The sequence below is a fragment of the Priceomyces carsonii genome, assembly GCF_900007245.1.
Source record: "Priceomyces carsonii strain CBS4050 genome assembly, scaffold: Debaryomyces_carsonii_scaffold_2, whole genome shotgun sequence".
Lineage (NCBI taxonomy): Eukaryota > Fungi > Ascomycota > Pichiomycetes > Serinales > Debaryomycetaceae > Priceomyces > Priceomyces carsonii.
The window spans coordinates 749838-772744 of record NW_026946675.1 but is presented as its reverse complement, the minus strand read 5'-3'; the positions used below and the strand labels follow the sequence as shown (position 1 = coordinate 772744).

General features: G+C 36.4%; 14 protein-coding genes across 14 annotated transcripts; 8 read left to right on the top strand and 6 right to left on the bottom strand.

Moving 5' to 3' along the window:
• Positions 1-257: 257 nt before the first annotated feature.
• PRCAT00001869001 (TFIIH complex subunit) lies at positions 258-1214 on the top strand (the record flags this gene model as incomplete). Its single annotated transcript, XM_062951689.1, has 1 exon — positions 258-1214. One exon carries the CDS (start codon positions 258-260, stop codon positions 1212-1214), a length of 957 nt encoding a protein of 318 aa, XP_062808666.1.
• A 107-nt stretch (positions 1215-1321) lies between these two features.
• PRCAT00001868001 (uncharacterized protein) lies at positions 1322-1864 on the top strand (the record flags this gene model as incomplete). The annotated part of the gene is made up of 1 exon (XM_062951687.1): positions 1322-1864. The coding sequence occupies one exon, from the start codon at positions 1322-1324 to the stop codon at positions 1862-1864; it is 543 nt and encodes a 180-aa protein (XP_062808665.1).
• Positions 1865-1899: 35 nt separating this feature from the next.
• On the bottom strand, positions 1900-2751 carry PRCAT00001867001 (uncharacterized protein; the record flags this gene model as incomplete). The annotated part of the gene is made up of 1 exon (XM_062951686.1): positions 1900-2751. One exon carries the CDS (start codon positions 2749-2751, stop codon positions 1900-1902), a length of 852 nt encoding a protein of 283 aa, XP_062808664.1.
• A 123-nt stretch (positions 2752-2874) lies between these two features.
• On the top strand, positions 2875-4005 carry PRCAT00001866001 (uncharacterized protein; the record flags this gene model as incomplete). The annotated part of the gene is made up of 1 exon (XM_062951685.1): positions 2875-4005. The coding sequence occupies one exon, from the start codon at positions 2875-2877 to the stop codon at positions 4003-4005; it is 1131 nt and encodes a 376-aa protein (XP_062808663.1).
• Positions 4006-4478: 473 nt separating this feature from the next.
• On the top strand, positions 4479-8267 carry HST6 (ATP-binding cassette alpha-factor transporter; the record flags this gene model as incomplete). The annotated part of the gene is made up of 1 exon (XM_062951684.1): positions 4479-8267. The coding sequence occupies one exon, from the start codon at positions 4479-4481 to the stop codon at positions 8265-8267; it is 3789 nt and encodes a 1262-aa protein (XP_062808662.1).
• Positions 8268-8328: 61 nt separating this feature from the next.
• On the bottom strand, positions 8329-11394 carry UBA1 (E1 ubiquitin-activating protein; the record flags this gene model as incomplete). Its single annotated transcript, XM_062951683.1, has 1 exon — positions 8329-11394. The coding sequence occupies one exon, from the start codon at positions 11392-11394 to the stop codon at positions 8329-8331; it is 3066 nt and encodes a 1021-aa protein (XP_062808661.1).
• A 2091-nt stretch (positions 11395-13485) lies between these two features.
• AAF1 (C2H2-type transcription factor AAF1) lies at positions 13486-14643 on the top strand (the record flags this gene model as incomplete). Its single annotated transcript, XM_062951682.1, has 1 exon — positions 13486-14643. One exon carries the CDS (start codon positions 13486-13488, stop codon positions 14641-14643), a length of 1158 nt encoding a protein of 385 aa, XP_062808660.1.
• A 266-nt stretch (positions 14644-14909) lies between these two features.
• On the bottom strand, positions 14910-15315 carry ECM15 (Ecm15p; the record flags this gene model as incomplete). Its single annotated transcript, XM_062951681.1, has 2 exons — positions 14910-15197; positions 15271-15315. 2 exons carry the CDS (start codon positions 15313-15315, stop codon positions 14910-14912), a joined length of 333 nt encoding a protein of 110 aa, XP_062808659.1.
• A 488-nt stretch (positions 15316-15803) lies between these two features.
• On the bottom strand, positions 15804-16982 carry GLG2 (Glg2p; the record flags this gene model as incomplete). Its single annotated transcript, XM_062951680.1, has 1 exon — positions 15804-16982. The coding sequence occupies one exon, from the start codon at positions 16980-16982 to the stop codon at positions 15804-15806; it is 1179 nt and encodes a 392-aa protein (XP_062808658.1).
• A 272-nt stretch (positions 16983-17254) lies between these two features.
• CDC10 (septin) lies at positions 17255-18289 on the bottom strand (the record flags this gene model as incomplete). Its single annotated transcript, XM_062951679.1, has 1 exon — positions 17255-18289. One exon carries the CDS (start codon positions 18287-18289, stop codon positions 17255-17257), a length of 1035 nt encoding a protein of 344 aa, XP_062808657.1.
• Positions 18290-18563: 274 nt separating this feature from the next.
• On the top strand, positions 18564-19181 carry PRCAT00001859001 (mitochondrial 54S ribosomal protein bL32m; the record flags this gene model as incomplete). The annotated part of the gene is made up of 1 exon (XM_062951678.1): positions 18564-19181. The coding sequence occupies one exon, from the start codon at positions 18564-18566 to the stop codon at positions 19179-19181; it is 618 nt and encodes a 205-aa protein (XP_062808656.1).
• A 240-nt stretch (positions 19182-19421) lies between these two features.
• On the top strand, positions 19422-21221 carry PRCAT00001858001 (uncharacterized protein; the record flags this gene model as incomplete). Its single annotated transcript, XM_062951675.1, has 1 exon — positions 19422-21221. One exon carries the CDS (start codon positions 19422-19424, stop codon positions 21219-21221), a length of 1800 nt encoding a protein of 599 aa, XP_062808655.1.
• Positions 21222-21414: 193 nt separating this feature from the next.
• PDX3 (pyridoxamine-phosphate oxidase) lies at positions 21415-22113 on the top strand (the record flags this gene model as incomplete). The annotated part of the gene is made up of 1 exon (XM_062951674.1): positions 21415-22113. The coding sequence occupies one exon, from the start codon at positions 21415-21417 to the stop codon at positions 22111-22113; it is 699 nt and encodes a 232-aa protein (XP_062808654.1).
• A 35-nt stretch (positions 22114-22148) lies between these two features.
• On the bottom strand, positions 22149-22829 carry PRCAT00001856001 (uncharacterized protein; the record flags this gene model as incomplete). The annotated part of the gene is made up of 1 exon (XM_062951673.1): positions 22149-22829. One exon carries the CDS (start codon positions 22827-22829, stop codon positions 22149-22151), a length of 681 nt encoding a protein of 226 aa, XP_062808653.1.
• Positions 22830-22907: the final 78 nt, after the last annotated feature.

Genomic DNA, 22907 nt, shown 5'->3' with positions numbered 1-22907 from the left:
AGTCTGAATGGTATATCAAAGCAAAATCACGGTCTATTTAAAAACTGTTACTTATTTAGAATCGTCTTAAATCTTAGAAAGGTCTTTGTACTTATTACTTTAAAAGAAAATGATTAGTTGTACCGATTTTGACCCTTGATAAGCGATACTATCTTAGTCAATTTTGTGTACAGTAATAGATGTCACTTTGAGCAAATATGAGGTGATGCTGCCTACAATCCGATTGTCGGAGCTGCGACCAAGAAGGATTTAAAGATATGAATACTCCACCTACACCAATGCATCCGGCTCCAAATGAGGAGATCAGAGACTTACCAACTGGTGAACTTTCCTCGAAAACGGTGGAAGACATTGACTTGAATCCAGATTTGTATGATGAAACAGAAGTGGTTTCGGAGGGCAATCAGACAGCTCGTTCAGAAAGTGGAATATATCAGAATCAAGACCAGGTCACTGATAAATCTGAACTTGTGAGAGGCTCCACTTCTAGTTTGGAAGAAGTCCGTTTTGAGGAAGTTGATTCATTCACCCGTCCCTTTGATGAGTGCTTGGAACTGACAAAGAAATCTTTTTATAATAACTCGCGTGGTCAGGTGAACAATAAGCAAGAAAGCAGGCTAATTAATTATGTAGATGACAGTCTTCTTCAGGTGCAACGACGATTCATTAAAAATCAGGCCGATGTAGCGGAACCGTATCTGTTGCATGAGTTAATTACAGACATTACAAGGCTAATAGAATTGATATGGTTTTCTATTGATAAGAATGGAAGGTTATATGGTCAGGCAGACTATCTCATCAAGATTTTGGGCGATTTGGAGGATTATTTATCCTATTACGATTTATTCCCTATTATTAGTTTGCTGGATCAAAGTCCTTTAATAACAGAATACATGCATTCTACGCTTGCTGGCTTTCTCAATTTTTTTCAGGGCCTTGATGTTAAGCTTTCATTTTTAATTGATGGATATATTATGAGATTGGGGAGTGAAGAGATTGAAAAGATTAACAAAACCCAAATGGTAAGGTTAGTTGCAATTATATCTAGACTAAGAATTTTAATAATTTCTAAAATTGAACCTTTCAGAATTAGTCTTTTTCATTACCTGAAAAATGGGACTGATGATGAGTTAAAATTAGAGGCAAGAAGCTATCTTAATGTTTTGGATGTTGAAATTGGCAGATTGTTTGAAGGTATTCTCGAACGTAGCTAAATACTCTCCATTTTGGCACTGTGTGCATATACCAACAAAATATATACACCTTTATATGCATCTATATTTTTCTTACAGTAATGATTTAATGATACTCAAAGATAATCATGTGGCCATTTACCAATAGCAATGTCAAAGAGACTACTAAAATAACAGATGAATTACCAGACAATTTGAAAGACTTTTTCAAAAAGACTGATCTTGATGCAAAAACTGAATCTATTTTTGAACCAAACGAGAAGGATAAGATTGTCGATGCCATCTTACAAGAACATAATAAAAGTGGAAAATATTCTCATGATTTAGATATGTATAAGAGAACTGACTCTCCTAGAAAAGTATTATCTATTAACTGTGCTGAAATTCAAAAACATGTAATTGATTGCTTGCGTGGGTGGACGTTGACTAAAACCACCTATTGTCAGGAAGAAATGAACAATAACAGAGACTGCGTGGACATACAAAGAAATGCTCTAAAAAATCTTTATTACGACTCATGTATAGATGTGACTCAATGTAATAAGATTAGATATATAATTGACAAATTATTCATTGAAAACTTTGGACAGTACGGAGATAATATAAATGAGGCTAGTAGGATCAAGTTTGACCGAGACATCAACAATGCATTTTACAAGATATGGAAATGATCAAGTGCTTCTTTATCTTTACTGTAAATAGTTTTCTAATTGCGATTACAATTCAAAATATCGTTACTAAGATCTGTCCATAGTTTTAATTTTTCACTATACTTCAAAGTCGTTACTAAGCCAGAAGTATTAGGGAAAACATATATTGTAAAGTAATGACCCACAGTCTGATGGAGCTCCTTTAGTACCTCATTGTAATGTTCATCCATGCTTTTGGTTTGTATCCCCCAAATAAAATTTGTCTTGGTCAACTTTAATTTTTTAATACCTAGGGATTTACAAAAATATGTTACTACAATTTCCCAAATTCCCTTCCCAACAAAGACTAAATATTTCAGTGACGAATTTTTAAATTCTTCTAGTAATCTGGGCACGTTCGAAAGCTTTTCTGACAATGACAACTCTTCAGCAGATCGAGTACATCTTAAAACCAAATCGGTAAATCCAATATTATACTTGACGAGTTCAAAATCATGTTCAGGCAACACATTAGTGCAAAGTTCTCCATATTGATCCTCAGTTACCAACTTGCTAAGCAAATCTTCAGAATTTAAATACTTCGCTAAGTCATAATTATTCACCTCTAATACCTGGAGTAGCAATTTACTTTGGTTGAATAGTTTCCAGAATAGGTTCGTAAAATGTGCATAATGATGTTGCTTTAAAGATGATTCTATTCCAGGATTATATCCTATAAACAAAATAGTCAAATTATTTGATAAGGATGGCGCCAAATCTTTATAAGTATTTGATGTGCATTTTGACTTGCTCTTTATTACCTTACTGTTGCCTTGCTTAGATATTTTCCCATTCCTTAGTACCTCTGGGTGTATTGTTTCGTGCTTATATGACTGTATGATGGATTTTAAAGTATCATTTCCTACCATGACTTACGAATGTAATAAGATATTGGAGTTATAGACTGTATACTATATTAATGGCATTTTTTGTCTCAAATACAAATAAATAATATCGTGTATAAATAGAATTTTCTTTAGTGTGTAGTCATTATGAGTGGTGATAGTTCAACATTGAATCTCTCATACTTAGACACAACCACTTCGGTTCATTCCCCGGCCTACAAGAATAAAGCTGAATATAATTTACCGCATAAACGTAGAAGTCTTGAAAGTTTGACACCGATTGATCTAAATAAAATCATTAAACTGACTTCTAGCAATAATTTAAATATAAAAGAAGAGCAATTAATCTTTCAACTTGAAAATGGCTTGGATGATTTGTATCAAAAGGAAGTTGGATTGATGAGCTCAAAAAAAATAATAGAAAGCTTTCCGGATTCAAACACAAGCACAACGGGGCAACAGAATCCATTAAAAGAAACATTTTTGTCTCTGTCAAAAGGTTCTCCTAGTCTGATGATGGACTTTAATCCGGAAAACTGTGACAAAGACAATTGTGTGGGGAGAGAAGGTAACGAAAACATATTAAAGAAAGGCGTAAACAAAAAAATAGTTTGGCTGTACGATGCGGATTTTTTTACAGCATTCAAAGATCCCAAGGTACCATATATCCTTTCTCTTTATTTGCAATTGTTTTTGAATTTATTGATGGTTTCTGCCATTCTATACTTCTTATTTTTATTTACAAAGACAATTCGATCAGATATCAATCAAAAAATAGAGATTTATACTACGGATGCAATGCAAGAGATAAATCTTTGTTCGAGACATTTTTTTAGAAATAAGTGCTCCACGGAAAATGGAAATAAAAGAGTCCCAGCGTTGGAAGGAGCTTGTACTTCTTGGAGCAAGTGCATGAACAGAGATCCTCAGCTAATTGGCAAATCAATGGTTACTGCTGAGACATTTGCGGATATAATTAATGGATTTCTCAAACCCATAACCTGGAAATCACTAGCTCTCTTTGTCTCCTTTGTATTTGGAACTATCCTAACAACAAAATTAGCCTATAGCAGTTATAGAACTGACCCAAGTTTGTACATGTCTACTGATAGTGACAAGATACGACATCTAGAGCAAATAATCATAAGGCAGGAGCAAGCATTAGAAAAATACCATGATCTTGAGAAGACCATTAACTCCTTAAAAAAGACATACGAGAACGATTATTATTTTAGACTGCCCGGTGATACTCGGACCATATCCAATATGGATACATAGCAACCAAGCTAATCTATGAATAACTTTGAACTTTAAATAACGGTCGGCTTTGTGATTTGCCTCATATAAATATAATGAGAAAGGATTAAAAGCAGTGAGAGCCGGCTAAACCTCTTTTGTGTAATATAGAACATGTATTTGAATTCATGTGTGTTTTGCTTTTTAACCGATTTCAAAGAGTAATTAGCATTGAAGGAATTATCAAAGAAATTTAATAACCCCTTTTTTGTTATCAGATGGGAAATTATTGGTGCCTTGTTTTTTTCAACAATTAAATTTTTGACTTCTTGGACCAAGAAGACCAAGAGAAGTATAAGATTGTGAGCACCAAATTAGGAAATTTTGAAGATAAAGCTCTAACACATTTTTGTTTGGGCCATTAGTAATTAATATTCAAGTTGAGGAAAATCATATAAAGCTGACATCTCAAATATGAGTTGTGTTTCTTGCCTCTTCTTCATGCTGTAATAATAATGCCAGAATTTTGTACCTTTTCCAGGAAGAGCAGTTTAGGTGAAATTTGGGACACGAAAGGAAATGTAGTTCAGAAAGAGATCGAAATTGACGAGATTGCTCGTAGTACATTAACTTCAGCTCTGACTATGGTGCCTTTGTCTGAAGACGAGACTTTTGAAAAAGAAGTCGAGACTGGAAGTAGCGGGGGTATATTTATGTTCCTTCGGTGGCACGATCTTTTTAACATAATTCCTGGAATAGTTTTGATGTTACTTTCAAGCGTGGCAACCCCACTGCAGACTGTAATATATGGAAATATCTTCGAGAAGTTGAATCGATTCGAAAAGGGAGAATACACATCACCGAGCCAATTCCTAAATGATACAAAAAAGTGGTGCACTGTAATCATGATACTTGGTATATATAAAACAATAACTACCTGGTTGGGCCTTTTTTTTTGGATGAGATTAGGAGAAAAGCAACAATCTAGAGCAAGGAGTATTATTTTTAGTAGCCTTCTCTCAAGAGACTTTGAATGGTACGAAAGGGTAAAAAATTTACCGGGTGATTTGTCACAGAGAAATCGTTGTATTGAGGAAATTAGATGTGCCAACTCTGAAGTGCTTGGTCTTTTTATTCACAATTTGGGATCCATAGTTGCCTTTTTTGTCACTGCAATGGCAAGCTCGTGGCTTTTAACATTGGTGATTTTAGCTTCAACTCCCTTGATGGTTCTTTTGAGTTGGTTATTTAGTAAAAAAATATTTAAAGCTGCCCAAGCTGAAAATTCTTTAAACTCGGATGCTTCAAAGATTTTGGACTGGTCTATAGTATCAAGTGAGACGGTTCGAATGCTAAATGGCAAATACAAAGAAATGGTAAACTTCAATAAGATAGTCGAATGCTCCGCAAAAGCATATTTCAGCTTGGCTAAAAGCGCTGCTGCAAATGTTGGAATTCTTCGCTCTTTGGTTTTCTCTATGTTTGTTCAGGGATTTTGGGTTGGTAGTATAATGGTTAAAAAGGAAAAGATAGGTATAGATCTGGTAATAACATGTTTTTCTGCTTGTTTAATGTTGGGTTCAAGTATTGTTGAACTCTCATCTCTTCTTGCGGAATTTAACGAAGCTGCAGCAGCTGCTTCCAAGTTGGCTGAATTTATTAATAATAAAGAAGGTATCAAGAACGATTTTGGATTCATGCCTTCTAGGTGTCATGGAGAGATAGAGTTTTGTGATGTTTCATTTAGTTACTACGGAAGGCTGCAAAAAGCTCTTGATCACGTGAGTATTTCTTTGAAACCAGCAGAAATGAACCACATAATCGGCAAATCTGGAGCAGGAAAGTCTACCATTTCTCTGTTATTGGAGAGCTTTTATTCTGCAGAAAGTGGTTTTATCACAGTAGATGGCTTGGATATTGTAACGTTGCATAAAAATTGGCTACGGGACAACATTACGGTACTTCATCGCGAGCCACAAATTTTTGATCTCAGTTTGAAGGAAAACATTGCCATTGCGGTTGTGAATGAATTCGGATCATTGGAATGCGTACCAGAATCCATTATTGATGGGGCCTGTCAATTTGCTATGTTAAATGATTTATCTAGTACTTTGACGACAAACGGTTTAAATGTATCACTCTCTCTCGGCCAATTACAAAGAATAAATCTTGCAAGAGCAAAATTGAGGGACACGCCTATTTTGATACTTGACGAAGCATTGAGTGCTTTAGATAATAGTAAAAAGAGTTCTCTATTTACTTCCATTAGACAATGGAGAAAAGGAAAGACCACTATTAATATTACACATGATCTTTCACAGATTTCGGCCAATGATAATGTGATAATTTTAGAGGGAGGTTGTGTATCATACCAGGGCAGACTATGTAAATCTTTAGTTAGTCTGAGACTATCTTACGATTTAGCTACTCGTATCTGCGGGTGTTATGATACTATTAATAGTAGAGTGCCTCTGACTGATGAGGAGGAAGAAGCAAATTTCAGTTTCAATAGTAGAGCTGATGAAGAAATTCTGGGTGTAAAACACGTACTATCTGTTTTCAGTATACTCAAATACTGCCATAATACAATCGAGAACAAGTTAAAGATGATATTCGGCTTATCATTGTCCCTTTTTGGCGGACTCTTGAGCCCTATTTTCTCTTTTTCTTTTTCCAAACTCCTCTCTTATTTGGTTAGCGATACCTTTAAGAAAGGTGAAAATCAGTTAGTGGTATGGTCTTGTGCTACCCTTGGAATATCAGTCCTTGATGGAATATGTTATTTCTTCTCTCATTACATTTTGTCAGTTTCGGCTGAAAGTTGGATCCTCAACATTAGAAAGGAGTCATTTAGAAAAATAAATGAGCAGGACATGCTGTTTTTTGAGTCTAAAACCACTAAACCTTCCCAGTTGACTTCTCTACTTATGAATGATACAAGAGATCTAAGAAATTTGATATCAGAATTTTTGTCTATTACCGTGAATGTATTCAGTATTTTATTAGTGGGAGTTATTTGGGCCATTGTTTCGGGATGGAAGTTAGCTTTGGTGGGTTTAGCTTTTGTTCTTTTAGTAATCATTATTACTTTGGCTTATTCAAAGCTCTCTGAGATATGCGAAAATCACTATAAAACAGCGGTTGCGAATTTGGAGAATTACAACCATCATGCTACGACATGCATAAGGGAAATAATTTCCCTAAACTTACAAGACTATTTCAGAACAAACTTCTACTTATATGTCAATGCGGTCAACACAAAAGGGCTCAAAAGATCCTATTTCACTGGATTAGGACTATCTTTATCCGATCTTTGCAAGGGCTTTGCTACTGGAACTATTTTATTCTATGGTATGGAATTAGTTGCTAAAAAAGAATACAATGAGCCTCAAGTCCTACAGGTTATCACTCTCTTAACATTTTCGCTAGCGGCAGCATCATCTCTTTTGCAGAAATTGCCAGACATCAACAGGGGCCAGAGGGCTGGAACTCACATAATACAGTTATTAAAGCTAGAGTGTTCTGCGGTTGAAAGAGGTGGGCCCATTAGACCTTTCAAGTTAAATCGGAAAGGACTTATATCATATAAGAATGTGAGCTTTAAATATCCGTGGGCAGATAATTTCACCTTACGAAATGTTTCTTTTGAAGTAAATTTGGGAGATTGTGTTGTACTCGCAGGTGAGTCCGGCTCAGGAAAGTCCACAATTATTTCAACCTTAATGAGACTTTATGACTTGAAAAACAGTGATATTTCATTCTCTGGTTGTTCTATCAATGAAATTGATATAGACTGGTATAGAGAAACCTTATGCATCGTCCCTCAGACGGCGAAGTTTTTTGAGGGCTCGGTCCTTGAGAATCTAATATATGGAATCGACCGTTTCAAGGTATCAGAATCCAGAATCATTACTGCGTTGAAGTTAACAAACATGTACTCTTTTTTGTTGGATCATCCCAACGGATTATTTGCTAAAATCGGGGAAGGAGCTAATTCATTATTTTCGACTGGCCAATTGCAAAGATTATCAATTGCGAGGGCCCTAGTTAGAGCTCCTAAAATTTTAGTGTTAGATGAATGCACATCCAACCTCGATTCAATGAATGCAGCTATTATAATGCGTCTAATCAGAAACTTAATCAAGAACACAGGAATTACAATAATTTTGACTACTCATGACGCAGAATTGATGAAGATTGCCTCGAATATAATTGTTCTACAAAAAGGTAATGTAGTAGAGAAAGGAAGTTTTCAAGATTTGTATCATCTTAAAGGAGAACTTTATAGGATAGTAGGTAGATAGGATTCATTAAATAAAAGATCTACTCATTTACTTTAAATCTAAGTATATAAATTAATTAGATTCAGATTTTGACACAGACATAAGGAACTTCGACATCCTCTCCTTGTTCATCATCACAGCAGACTTCGAAAATCAAGTAGTGAACATGTTTAGGAATATCTTTTTTGCTAACTTCTTTAATAAGATCTGTCAATTTCAAACTTAGTCTATCCTTAATCTTTTTTGGAGGGAAAAATGACGCATATAATAGTGAAACACCATATGATAACATTGAGATTTCTAATCCTTCTTTGTTCTTGAAATATTCAAGGAGTTGTTGCAATGTTATATCACCCTCAAGTTCAAACCTATCCCAGATTTGATCAAACGTTTTGTCATTATACTTGCCCTGAGCTGATTTAATTGGCTCAGAAAATCCAATGAAGGGAAGAGCCAAATTGATGAATCCGTTCTTGTAATCCTCAATGTTGTCATCCTTCGCAACAACTTTGTATAATTCTAAACATACCAATCCAGTAACTAAAGCTGTAGTAGTAGCAATGGCTGGGATAATTTTTCCAGCAATGAATTTAGTCTTGTGTGCGTCCGCAGGCTCAATACAATAGTTCAATGCCCTACAATTTGAAGCAGCGGTAATGAACTCAATGTGATGATTCGTATCATCATCTTTTTCAAACTCAATAGGATGCAACCTAAATCCCGCTAAGGTAGTCGGCTCTGGCAACGATGCCGCAATTTTCTTTATTTCATCGTCATCAATACTTCCCGAAAGACCCTTAGCCTGTTCTTCGGCCTCATTATCGGTAGCAGCAATAGTCACACCAGATTTTGGAGAGAACGGTTCTATTGTGACATTGTCTAAAACTTTCTCATAATCCTCGAAAGTGACATTCGGAACTTTCAATCCATAAACATGAGCCAATAAACTTGCAGCTCCAACAACGAATGAAAAATGGTCCTTGTTGTGAATGTCAAACTGAAGAGGTTTCGGTGCTCTTTTAGGTCCAGACCAAAATGGTGCACCGTTAGTTGTCTTAGCATCTTCTGGGAAGTTATACAATAACTGTAATATATCGTGATTAAATTTCTTCTCAAACTCCAACCTAGCCCACTTAATACAATCATCAAAGGAATAGGGGCGATGGTTTAAAAGATCAGAAATATTCTCTAACGTGCCCTTAATGTCAGCAGTTTGCTTTAAGGTTTGCTCCACATAATTTGGTTGACTCAAGTATAAGTTAACTGTTTCTGGAGAATCTGCAAAATACCCTTGAAATAATGATTTTGCCCAAGCAATCGTATGGTCAATTTTGTTTGGAAACGACCTTAAAGTGCATAAGGGAATAGACTTCTCCGGTGGATCTTGAGACGATGAATACGACTCTGTCATATTTGGAACTACAACTTGAGTATTTCCTTTTGTTCCAAGAGTCCCGGATTCTAACAATGGCTTCTTATAAAAGATACAACGACGGTCAACATATGTCCTAGCATCTACATTATCCAAAGCATTGGTCACAAAATCTAAATTTTTCCAAAAGTTGTCATCAAATATGTCCTCTGTCTCTGGACCAACCTTTTCTAGTTTAGCTTCAATTTTGCCCTTTAAATTTGGATTCATTTGCTCGACAGCCCTAGCAGCCACTTCTGATTTGTTTTTTCCAACATCTTTGGGGCGAAACAAAAACTGCCTGTTTAGGTTAGATTTTTCAATAGAATCCATATCAGTAATTATAATTTTGCCATGTGGTCCAGATCCCAATCCCATCATTGCCCAGTTCTTCAACATCTCACATCCAATTGCTCCGGAACCCACTAAAAATACTCGTAAATTTGAAATCACTTTTTGGAATTCGGAGCCAAATACTGCGATTTGAGAGTCATATCTAGTACCCAATGGCTTTGTTGTTTCTTTATTTCTTGGAAACTCATCGGAAGAAGGTAACGATTCTAATGAGTCAAAATATAGCCATTGCTTTACGGGACCGAACTTCGATGAACAATTCTTCAAAACTTCTTGAGCAATAAAGCCTCCAAAGAAAGCAACCATTCCAGGAATATCTCCTCTAGCTTGATATGATAATTCTTCAATTAATTTACCATCTAGTTTCGCATCTCCCAAAATTGAAGTATTTTGAGCTGCAAGTTCGGAAACCAATTTCACCAATTCATTGGCATCTTCCTGATTAAAGGATCTGGGTAATTGACCTTGGTGTCGTGTCTGAAAGGCATGCAAGCCTTGAAAACCTAAATGAAGTTGAGGAGGTCTGTCGAATTTTGAAAAATCAGAGATTACATACTCAGGGTTCGACAATTGCTTTAAAAGTGGCTCAAATGACATCTCTCTCGGCACCTTCACTTGCTGGTACAACCCACCTTTGACGTAAGTTCCATAGCTTTCATCGATCTTAATTTTAAAGGCATAAGGACCTAAGACTTCGATTTTGAAGACTGATCCATCATTTAAAGTGGGCATTCCTTGAACTTCTGAAAACTTCACAAAATCACCATCCTGTAAACCATGTCTATTATCGTCCAACATAGTGACTGTACCATCCTTTTCTATGTCTGAAACGATTCCCGATAATGGCTCCTCTCCGGTTTGATCTATTATTGTGAATGACTTCCCGAAGTCCACAAATAACTGGCCAAACAAACCTCTAATATCAGCATGAATATAACCGATTCCACGTTCGTGAGTAAATTCATTTATTCTAACTTGCTCTTCCAATGAAATGTTAGTAGAGACAATACACTTGAATTGAGATAAATTCGTCTCAGAGAGATCATTTGTGACTGATATTGGGACATATTGATTCAACTCTGCCAATTTTTTAGATGATACATCTGCTCTGGACTTGCCAATATCGTTTTCTTCCAAAAAGAATTGAGTTGATAAATCGCTGATTTCTACTGGATTGGGATCATACAAACTTAAAGACCTAACTCCAGCCAAAGCTACATTCTTCGCTATTTCAATTCCTAAACCTTTCAATCCAATAATGAGTACGTTCGCGTTCAGCATTCTTATCATCGCCTCTTTACCTAAGACATACAACTGCCTTGAGTACAATCCCTCATCTATAGATTTTTGAGGAGGTGAGTCAACTTGCATACTATCTGACATCTTGATAATCTCGTCTAATTAATTCAAAATCCAGTTATTCGAATGTGATATAGCTCTCAGGATGGCAATTACTAAAGTGCAACTGAGAATCTTTCATCAAAAAACTTATATGCAGGTATTTGGTTCATTTGCTCTTTCCATAGAATTTACAAAGTTTTGCATAGAAGAGAGAACAAGAGGTTCTATAACCACTAGTTGGAAACAAATAGTACAAGCTCATCCACAGCATCTGTTATCACGGTAACTTCGATCACCTATAAAGTCACATGCTCCCATATTTTTTTTTTCAGCTACAAGCTGGAAAAGAAAATAAGTCTTCATCGATATCATCCTCCTTGAAATACTTTAAATTAACTTTTGATTTGCATTCATTAGCTACTTCTCTGAGACATTTAGGACTTCATGAGACAAAAATCCTACATGTCTCGACAATAGGAATCTCTATATGCAATGTCACGTGCCTCAGCTGACACTAACTAACTTTTGACGCATTGAACGATCTTCAAATGCCGAGGAACTTAAGTGTGGGAGAATCTGTAAGCAGGAACTCTTCTTCGAGAGTCTATCAAACTGCGAGTGACTGTAGTGTTAAATGCGTGCACTATAAAGCATGCACTCCTTCAGTGAACATGCATACTGCAAGCCCCAGATAGGAAGCAATCTTGGAGAAATGTCGTAGACCAATGTATAGTGAAATTTCAAGGCGGGGTAGTGGAGATGGATGCTTGAATATTTCTTCACCCCCATTTTCCCCCCACAAATAAGTTTTACTGTTATATGCTTGCCAAAAATTTAAAATGCATCTATATTGAGTGCAACAAGACATACTTTCGTAAGCAACTTTCGACAAGGTAAACTTTTTGGCTTGAAAATATCAGTAGGACCTCTTAAACCGAGAAGTATAATCAAATTTAGCTTTAGTCTATAAAATCATTCTTTGCTAACATTGATCCTAGTGGCTGGCCAGATCTCCGGCCAGATCTCCGGCCAGATCACTGCTCTAGACCACAGTTTCAATATACGTGCACCTAGAAAGCCGCGAGAATCTGCATCGTATCAATTCTCAAAAGTACAAGGAATAATTCGGATTTGGGATTGAAGTAGGCAACGTTGGATAGCTCTCTTCCATTCGCCACAAGTAAATTTCTCAGTCCGTTCAAAGTGCATGACACTTCCTCTCAGGGTACCAACCATGCTCTTACGATTTAGAATTTAGAACACATCTTTAAGAGTATCTTGGCCACCCCCGCAGCAAGCGATGCAGGAATCAACAGAGAATGAGAACACGAATACTAAGAGTAATGCCATCCAAACTAACAGGTTGACCAATCTATAGTTAGTACTTATCAAAATGTGAGACACAATGTTTGGGCCAAACTACTTATTACTATAGAAGAAGATCTCATATTGCGAAAAGATATTACTGACGGCTGAAATAAGAATTAAAATCGAGAAGTGCTAAAATGAGTACTCGAGTCATAAAATTCTTTTTCGGACCAGAATAGTAGCTCACTTTAACAACACTTTTAAGGCTCAATAGAATTTTATGTCGTTTTCTGCAATCTTTAAGGTTAGATGCATCAATGGCTTGTTCAGAACAGGTAGTGTCAGTTAAGATTGGCGTATTATGCCTCGTCAAGGCTGCAGGTCATGGGAACTCCCGCTTGGTTCTCGGACTGCACGACATTTTGGACACGACTAGTCCAAGAAAGCGACTATTGTTCTTCTCGTATCAATTGTGGACAAAGGCGGATCATATTGTTCTGTACAACTCTTCGCGGGCAACGGATAAGAGTCGTAAATTTTTACGGATGTCGTATAAAAGAAATTATGAGCTAGGGAGTTCGCCAGGATCCTAGTTACTATTTTCGTATATATAGTGTTGAGTTGTAAGCTAACTTTACTCCAAAGATAGCAGTTCGGTCTAAAAGTTTTATAGTGTCCACAAAAATCAAATCAATAATTGATCCAGTGGTTGTGAAAGCGTTCCGTTGTAATAGGGATATATTAACTTCCTAAGTCTCTTATTGTATATTTACTTGTGACCTCTTCGGTCCATCATTTTAAAAATCCGATTCTGAGTGACTTGTCATGGCCTTAGCCATGGACTTTGAAGAAAACTGGACGGCTATATACCAAGGAGAGAAGCTTGCACCAGGAAAGCAGTATCTCATGACGCATGCTCTGCAATTAGGGCAACAGACTCAACCAACAGAGTACTATCTGCAGCTTCAAGGTCTTCATCAACCTGAGCAGCAAATCAGACCACACTCTCAGCAGCTGCTGGGAGTTGTTAATGGTAAGGGCTTTGGACAGAATAAGTTTTATGGACCTTCTATGCTTGTTCAACAATCGTCGTATGTTCAAGTTCCAGCCAGATCCCCTTATGCTGTGAAGCAAACTGTTCTTTATCCACTTCAACAGCTGTCCTACGACATGATTTCCCCAACTAACTACATGCTTGTGCCAAACTCTAACCTTAGACCTCCGCAGAGCAACACTAAGATTTCCCCTTTTGATGCACTGTCTCCAAATCAAGAGCAGATTTTACCCAACTTCTGTGAGAGATTGCAAGGCATCTTACCGGCTCCACCATTGTCTACGGCACCAATAAAAGAGGATGTAAATATGAACATAAACCAGAAAAGAGCAAAAAGAAAATCGAAGTTCACTAAAAAACAGGACGAAATGATTGTTGAATTGAAGAAGAAATGCAGGTCTTGGGTTGAAATCGCTGAATTGACGGGAGTCGGCTCATATTTAGCTGCAAGAAATAGATATCAAGTCATTGTTGGCCAACAAGGAAATAATAATTCTTCTTCATGGTGCAATGAGGACGGGAAAGTCTTGAGACAGATCGTTGATGATGCAGAAATTTCGAAGTGGAAATTCATTGCAATTGAGTTAAGCAAGGCCACTGAAAAAGAATTCACTGATAAAGAATGTAGAGAAATTATAAAGGATTTAGTTTGGCAAGATCCTTCCAGCTTTGGCCTTTCCGAACGTACATTCGAGGAATGCATTAGGGAAAAGGCTATCACCGAGAGGGCAAATGAGCAAAATGTACAAGCCATGAATGAGGAAAAATATGCCGAGAGGTTACTAGACTACGCTGATAGGACAAGGATGACTTTCACTTCCTCGGATTCGCAAAGCTATTATAGCAATGACAGTAGCGCTAGTCAGGATGATTATCGCTCATCTACTGAGCCTCTTGATAATGATCATTATTCAAAAACTTTTCTATAGGAGATGTTCATGGCCCTTTTTGCTAGCATTACGATTAAAACTTTTAGGAGATCCTTAGATTTTCAAATTAATGGTGAATGATGTATTTTAATGTTAATTCAATTCAGTTTACTCGGTCCGGGTGAACTATTTATTCAGTTCTTAAACAATTTAAAATTTAAAGTTAAATAGGACTATTTGCGATTTAGTTTAGATACAAGGTTATGGTGTTGGTAGAGTTTGATTTTCGAACCTTTTATTGTATACTTATTAGTAGAACGAAACAATTACTGTATCAGATTCATTTTCTTCAATTTTTCCTCGACTACATTAATCTTATCTTGTGGTGATTGTGACTTATCGATTCTAGTACCGATTCTAATATCACTTTGAATTCTAACGACTCCATTTTTGTGTAGTAACTGATGCATTTGTCCGATCAAATCCGTAACTTCATTCCACGGACCCTCTATTGTCGTTCCAGCGCTATGCAAAGTACATTTTAAATGCGAATTTCTTGCTAGATTTGTGATCAATGCTACTTCGTTGGACACAGACGGTGTCCCAGTCCCAATCTGTTATTTATATGTTAGTCCTTGTATATTGATCCGAGAATTGTATACTTCAAGAAGTGGCCTTATAACTTACTGGAATTAAACAAACATCTGCTAAACATTTTAAAGTCACAACCATATTTTCAAGTTTCAATCTTATAATCCTTGACTTTGTTGTTAAAAATCAATATATCAGAAAAAGATTTTACACGATTTATTGCTCTGATACGTAAAATATTGGAATCTCGAATGAGTATTCTAACTTTCCAATGCATCAGGTGACTAAATCATTATTGCGCAAACTACACATTGCCTCTTATTAGCTATAAACCGTCCCACACTAACAATAGCCTTATATACTCGCGGAGTCCACCATGATAGCATACTAATTACCCTCGTTGAAATATGATATTATAATGCTAAAAGTCAGGATAGAAATGCTAGGTGTTCCTGGCGAGTGAGAAATTAGGATAATGAAACAAGAAATAAAATTATGAAGAGATCAAATATTCTCAAAAGGGCCCCACAAGTATTAAAGTAAACAATTTTCTTCAAAAATCAAGGTTAATTTTCAATGAAATGGTCGAAAAGACCTAGTAGTACGTTAGAAAGACAGTTTGGATTCATTCACTTTCTTTTGTTAAGCATTTTTAAGGGCAATTTCGACACTTTTTTTAAAGATTCACTCGGATCAAAATCGCTATTACTATCATCAAAATTCTTAGTCAATTCAGAAACCGGCTTTTCGTTGGAAATTTTCAACGCTGATATCGATTCTATGTTTTTTTCATTTCTTTTTATCAATTTATTATTTTTGGGTCCGGTAGGTGCTACCGTAATAATCGGCTCGAAAACTCTTGTTGGTAATCGCTCCTCTCTATCTTCCCATGGGAATATAGAGGTTGCCCTCACCTCAGGTGTGGCAGGCTTTATTTCACTAACCCCAGGATCGTCCCAAACGCTTTGTGTTTTCTCGAAACTCAATCTGAAAGCCTCACCTCTCTCATGAGACAATATTTTTGCCCTCACAGCAGGATCTGGGTAGAATTTATTGAAATTTTCCCACCACAAATTACTGTAATCATTTGTGGTATAAGAACTCAACTTCCAAGGTTTCAAACTACCAATGTAATGCAAAATATAAACATCACCGAAGAAACGCATAAAAGCAGGCACATATTGGTATGAGGCGGTAGGGGTAACGTTATATAAAAACGGGAGTCTTATCCAATTTGAACTGCCCGACGATACGTTGAAAAATTCGTTGAGAAGGCCTTGATCCGCACCGTCAAAGGTAGAGTTTTCATTCTTACTAAAATCAAGGAGCTTTGCGAAAGTTTTAGCATCCGGCTTAAGTAATAGGACCCCTGAATTAAAGATGTCGGGCCAGCCCGAATCAGGACTTGCTGCTACCTGGTGACTCTTCATTGACTCGTGCTTCTCAAACAAATGATCTAAATTTTTAAGAGGAAGCGCGTCACTATCAATGTATAATAGGGAATCATAATTGGTCTGATTCCATAACAATAACTTATTAAATGTAACAGATAACTCCTCTCTGCCTAACTTGTGAACCAGCCCATTTCCAGGTCCGGAGACTTCTATATCATCTATTGGAATTATATCATCATATACCTCCTCAATTAGTTCAATGGATTTTGGGGAGAAAGCTGCAGTATTTAATAAAATCGCAAGTCTGTGTTTTGTTTTGTGATCTCTCTTTAATTTCATACCAAGAGTTAATGTACCTGGTAAGTAAGACTCATTAGTCAACAAAGTGATATATGATGATGGCCGTGGTGTCATCTTTTCTAGAACTAGTTATAAGATTCCACGTACCTAGATATTTAAATAGAGGTGTAATTTAGTTTTACATGGGTTTTGTTATCAAATTGAGATCGTTCGCATTTATCAAGTTTGTGACAATATCCTTTTCGCTCAAAACGCTATATTCAGGAAGAGAGTAATTAAAAACAATAGGCTTATCTAAGAATAAATGATTAGCGTGATATTGACTAACGTGATTCTTCCTCTTAGTAAGGTCTTCGTGTAGAGTCAATCCAGAACAACATAGTTGTCTAAGGACGCTGAGTAGCCGCACCATTCGACTTTAAATCTTGCTGAGACTGGGATTGATTGTTGGGCTGGGGAGGCAAAGGATTAGATTGTCTGTTTGGATTATTGGCATTCTCTTTTAAGGCAATTAATTGCTTCGATCTGAATGTCTCATAATGTGTAAGAGCTGTAGTCTCAATTAAGTCTTGTAAATGAGTTCTCGTTAAGAAATCTCTCAAAAACACAAACTCGCACTGCGAGACATCCTCAACATTTATAGTACCCCATTGTGTCTGTCTTCCCCTGAATGTTTCACCATTGATTTGGATCTCTTTTTCAGATCCAGCGATAGCGAAAGGAATCAAAGATTTAATATCTGCATTCAATTGCCTTTCATCGTCATACAACTCTTCACTATCATATGGATAAATATTGAAGTTGTATTTAATAAACTCATTTTGCAAATTCTTTTTTAATTGTGACCTTTCTTCAAGGGTTAAGGAATCTGCCTTAGCAATAATTGGTACAATATTTGCAATTTCCGACAACTTTTTGAGTGCCTGAATATCTAAAGGCTTCAATTTATTGACATGCGGTGAGATGAAGTATAGTATACAATGGACTCTGGTATCCGGTATGTGCTTCTCCCTTTGAGCAGTCAATTCCTTTCTCAAGTATTGAGAATGTTGTTCTTTTATATATTTCACTAAAGGTTCCCAGCACTTTTCATTGTTTATTTGATCGCCAAACCCCGGCGTATCGATAACGTTGATATTCAATCTCACATTATTTTCAGACAAGACATGCGAACTAACTTTAATCTCAGTTGTTTTTTCAATCGGCTCTTCACTAGATTTCCTGCCATTCGATTGTACCAAGCCCGATGAAAACAACGTATTCACTAAGGTACTCTTTCCTAAGCCTGATCTTCCTACAACCATGATATTAAACTGAAAGCCTCTCTTTAACAAGCGATTCTCAATCTGTGTTGTTACGGTATCGAAACCGACATATCTCTTAGGATGAATAATATTCTCTTCATTGTGTAAGACTGACATTTTATGTATCCGCCGATATCTACCAGTTGCAAAATGATTTCTTAATGTCCAACTATTGAACGGTATTGATATAATTTATTGTTGTGCTGTTCTTTAAGTGGTCTTATGGACGGACGCGTTTACAAAAACGAAAGTTTTGATGAAAACCAAGTTTGTGGTTACTGTACGACATTATATATGCAGGATTTGGTGTTGAAATCATCCGGCAGGTTTTTTTTTTTGTTCATATTTGCAAGTTAAAGATTAAGACAGATTCTAGCAAAAAAAGGTTGTCATGATTGTGGCGCACATAGTTCCAGGACCCACCACCATTAGGTCAATATTACTATCCGCTGGGTTAGTGAATCCAGCAGTTTGGAGTATTCCTTTGAGGATTCCAGCTGTTCATCTAACATTTCCGAACCCATTCAGTGGAGAACTGAAAAAAGAAGAGCAAACTCTCGATCCACGACTCGAGCAGCTAAGACAAGATATAGAATCGAGTGGCGAGATACCTTTCATAATCGATAACGGCACTATAGTAAAGGCGGTTCCCAAGAAAAAAGTTTCATATCGAAACACTAGAACTAAATTATATGCTCCTGGTGAAAAGCAGATTAAGCATTTAAACAATTTGGTAAGATGTCCTGCCTGTGGCCATACAAAGAGGTCTCATTTCTTATGCATGCACTGTTTTGCTGAAATAAGATCTTTCCTCAAATCAAAGAAAAGAGAGGGTCAACATACCGAAACTGATCCCCAATCTGATTTAGACCCAATCGACGAAAGGATTTTGTATCCTGGAAAGAGGTTGTCTGAATATGAAAGAAGACTAAAATCTAAAGATTGGATTCCTGTGAGAGAGAAACCTTTGGTGTATAATCGTGATCAGTTGAAGAAACCACTTGATTAGAGCATAACTTTTTCTTTCCGAATTTCTACGTTCTTGTATATACTATAATGAGATGTGTCGACTATTTTCTTTAATAATGTATACTGATCTCAATTTTAAATGGAGAGAATAAAATGATGGTTGTATCTTCTTAGATCTGTTGCTTATAGATTGCAAGGGAAGAAGAAAAAAAATTTTAGAAAAGAAAAATTTGACTTATATGTGAATAAATATTTTTTCAATAATCCAAATAGTTGTTTGATGACCCTGAAAGTCTCCTATGACGTTGAAAATATGACAAATAAATCAAGCATGACTATAAAAGCAAATGTAGAGGACCTTCTCAATCTGAAAAAAAGGAGAAAGAATAACTCACTACTGAGGGAGATCTCTTTGCGATCGGTTAGTAGTAGACATCCCTTGAATGTGAAGCCCGAAGGAAATCTCTTATTGAATGAATACAATTCAGTAATCGAAGGAGAAAGGAAGAAACAGATGGGTGTATTTTTTCGATTTGAAGACGATCTTTTAATGGACATTATGTCTTATATAAAAAATGTGGAAGATTTAAAAAACCTCTCCCACACGTCAAGGTTTATGTATGCATACTTGTACGACGAAGACCTCTGGAAAATGAAATACATATCACAATACTTTTCATCTGGTCGAGGCCCAGTAAAATCACGTCCTTGGAAGGGATCATGGAGAAGTACTATGTTGGGGATAGCCGAACAGGAGCAAGCGAAACTCCAGGTAGCAGAGAATATATTATGCTCTGATGTCCTTTATAGACCCTTTCAGTGCTCTCAAATTGAGTATCCGAATTTATTTGCAGATATTATACATGAAGAAGACATAAATAGAAAGCAACAAAATAGAGACTTAGTGAGCAGCAACCCTTTACATCTGCAAAAAATTCCTCGGTTGAGCGAAGAGGCTTTAAGCATGCAACTATTCATAGAAAGATGGCATGGTGAGCCTTTTATATTAAATAGTTCATCTGATGAGAGATGGCCAAATTGGAATATCGAGTATCTTCTTAAAAGGTTTCCAGAGGTACCATTTCGACAAGAAGCAGTTGAATGGAACTTATCTTCTTACGTCGAATACTTGAAATCCAACCAAGATGAAAGCCCTTTGTACTTATTTGATTGTAATAGTATTGCCATGAAAAATTTGAAGACTGAATATATTCCCCCCAAAATATTCCAATATGATCTTTTTAGTGTCTTTGAGCAAGAGTCAATTAACTGTCGTCCAGATCATGCGTGGTTAATTGTTGGTCCCGAGAGATCTGGTTCGACTTTTCATAAGGATCCAAATAATACGTCTGCTTGGAATACTACTCTCAGTGGACGAAAACTTTGGGTTATGCTCCCCCCAGGAATCACGCCTCCTGGAGTTTCTACTGATAAAGATGAAGGCGAAGTAACGTCACCAGTAGGAATAGCTGAGTGGGTGCTCTCTGGTTTTTTCAATGATTGTCTCAGAATACAAGAGTGTAAAATAGGTGTAACGTTTCCTGGAGAGTGCTTATATGTTCCATCTAATTGGTGGCATTTAGTGATCAATTTAGATAACTCTGTGGCTGTTACGCAAAATTTTGTCCCATTGCCGACGCTTACTAAAACTTTAGAATTTTTCAAGTCTAAAGGAGAACAGGTAAGTGGGTTTCGCCCAAAGGAAGTGAAGGATGCATTAGAACATATAATAAAACAAGCATTGGTTGAAGATAATGAAATTATCAAGTTTAAAGAATACTGTCATATGTTCAATGCTTTAAAGTTAGATCCTTACCTCCAGAGTGAAGACTGTGGTGAACTTACACAATTACCTCAAATACCGATCTATGAACTCTTCAAAAAATTATTGGTACAAAATGGATATCTGAAAGAATTGTCAGCAAGCTTAGAAAATATTCTAAATGATAATACGCAGAGTAGAGCTACTACGGGTCATAATAAGCTTTGGAAGAAATTGACTACGGATCGAGATAACAAGAAAAATTCATTTTCTTTTGATTTCAACGTTAATGAAGAACCAGATGCACAAGTATCATAGTCATATATCACATGTTTTTATTTTGTGTAATTATCTCTGTACGCATAATTATTGTAATGAAATCACTTGGTCATTAACGTTTACATTGGTTGAAAGAGTTCTAATTCCCAATTTAATGCTCTATAGAAGCTTATTTAGAATAATTAATAGACATTCAATCCCAGAAGTATACAAACGGACATTTTTCAAAAGTATGACAAACGAGAAAACTGAAAATCCTATAATTTTTGCTCCGAAGACTTACCAATATGATAAGGGTCATTTGAGTGAAGAAGAAGTAGGAGCGGATCCTATTGAACAGTTTCATAGATGGTTTGATGAGGCTCAGAAATACAAACCCGAAGGCTCGCTGTTTATTCCAGAGTCTGTTACATTCTCGACAGCAAGATTACCTTCCGGCAGGGTATCCTCCCGTATTGTGTTATTCAAAGAGTTAGATGCTAAAGGATTTATAGTTTATTCAAACTGGGATAAATCGAAGAAGTCAGAAGATTTCAAATCCAATAAATATGCATCTTTAACGTTTTTTTGGCCCTATCTTCAAAGGCAAGTCAGGGTGGAAGGTGTAATGGAAAAAGTAACGAGAGAAACTTCGGAAAGGTATTTCAAGACTAGGCCAAGAGGGTCGAAGATCGGAGCCTGGTCATCTCCACAGTCGCAGAAAATAAGCAACAGGGAAGACTTAAATAGCTTATGTTCCGAATATGAACGAAAGTTTAAAGATTTGAAAGATGATGAGATTCCATGCCCTGAATATTGGGGTGGAGTTCGTATTGTTCCATTAGAAATTGAATTTTGGCAAGGTGGGTTAAATAGACTACATGATAGACTTACATTTAGAAGAGAAAATATCGAGAATGGTAAATGGGACCTTTCACGCCTTGCCCCATAAATACTGATTGAGTATGATATTAATTTAAAAATACCCTATGAATAGATCTCTTGAATATATGTGTCCATCTTTTGTCTTGTATGAACCGAAAAGTGAAAAGATAATCTTATTTTACTCGTAAAGCGTTTGGCACAACTTTTACATTTGAATAATGGTAATGGATTTAGTTGCTTGATCTTCAACTTTTTGAGTCTCTCGTAGATACTCTCCAAGCTGATGTCCTCATCTTTGTGCATTTCGCAACTTTCATCTCTGCTTTCATCTGTCTTAAGTTTCATCATGTGCATCTTCAAATGCAACATATATATGTTACAGTCATCGAAAACTCTAGTACACAGAGGACAGGAGAAAATAGCACCAAGGACAGAATTACCATCACGAAAGAGTCTTCTTCTATCAAAAGTAGTGCAATCGCTGTAGTCGTAGTCAACTTTGGTGAAATGTAAGGGAATATCTTTACTTGTTGACGAATTCGGAATATGTTCTATAATTCCAGATGCCAGATCAGATTTATGAAGAGTAGTAGAGCCGGAAGATCTTAATTCTTCAATCTTTGGTTCTAAAATTGAGTCCGATGAGCCCAACTCGCCAAACGAGCTTCCACTAAAGTCAAGTATCTCGTCGTCAAAGACAGACTCATTGAGACTTTCGTTATTTTGGTAGATATAGCTATGATTCATGTTACCACCTTCCAAAAATTGACTTTCTAAGTTCATTTTTAGTTTATTAGAGTTTCATTATTGCAAAATATTTAAAGGAACAATAACCTCGATCAAAACGTTTTTGCAGCATCT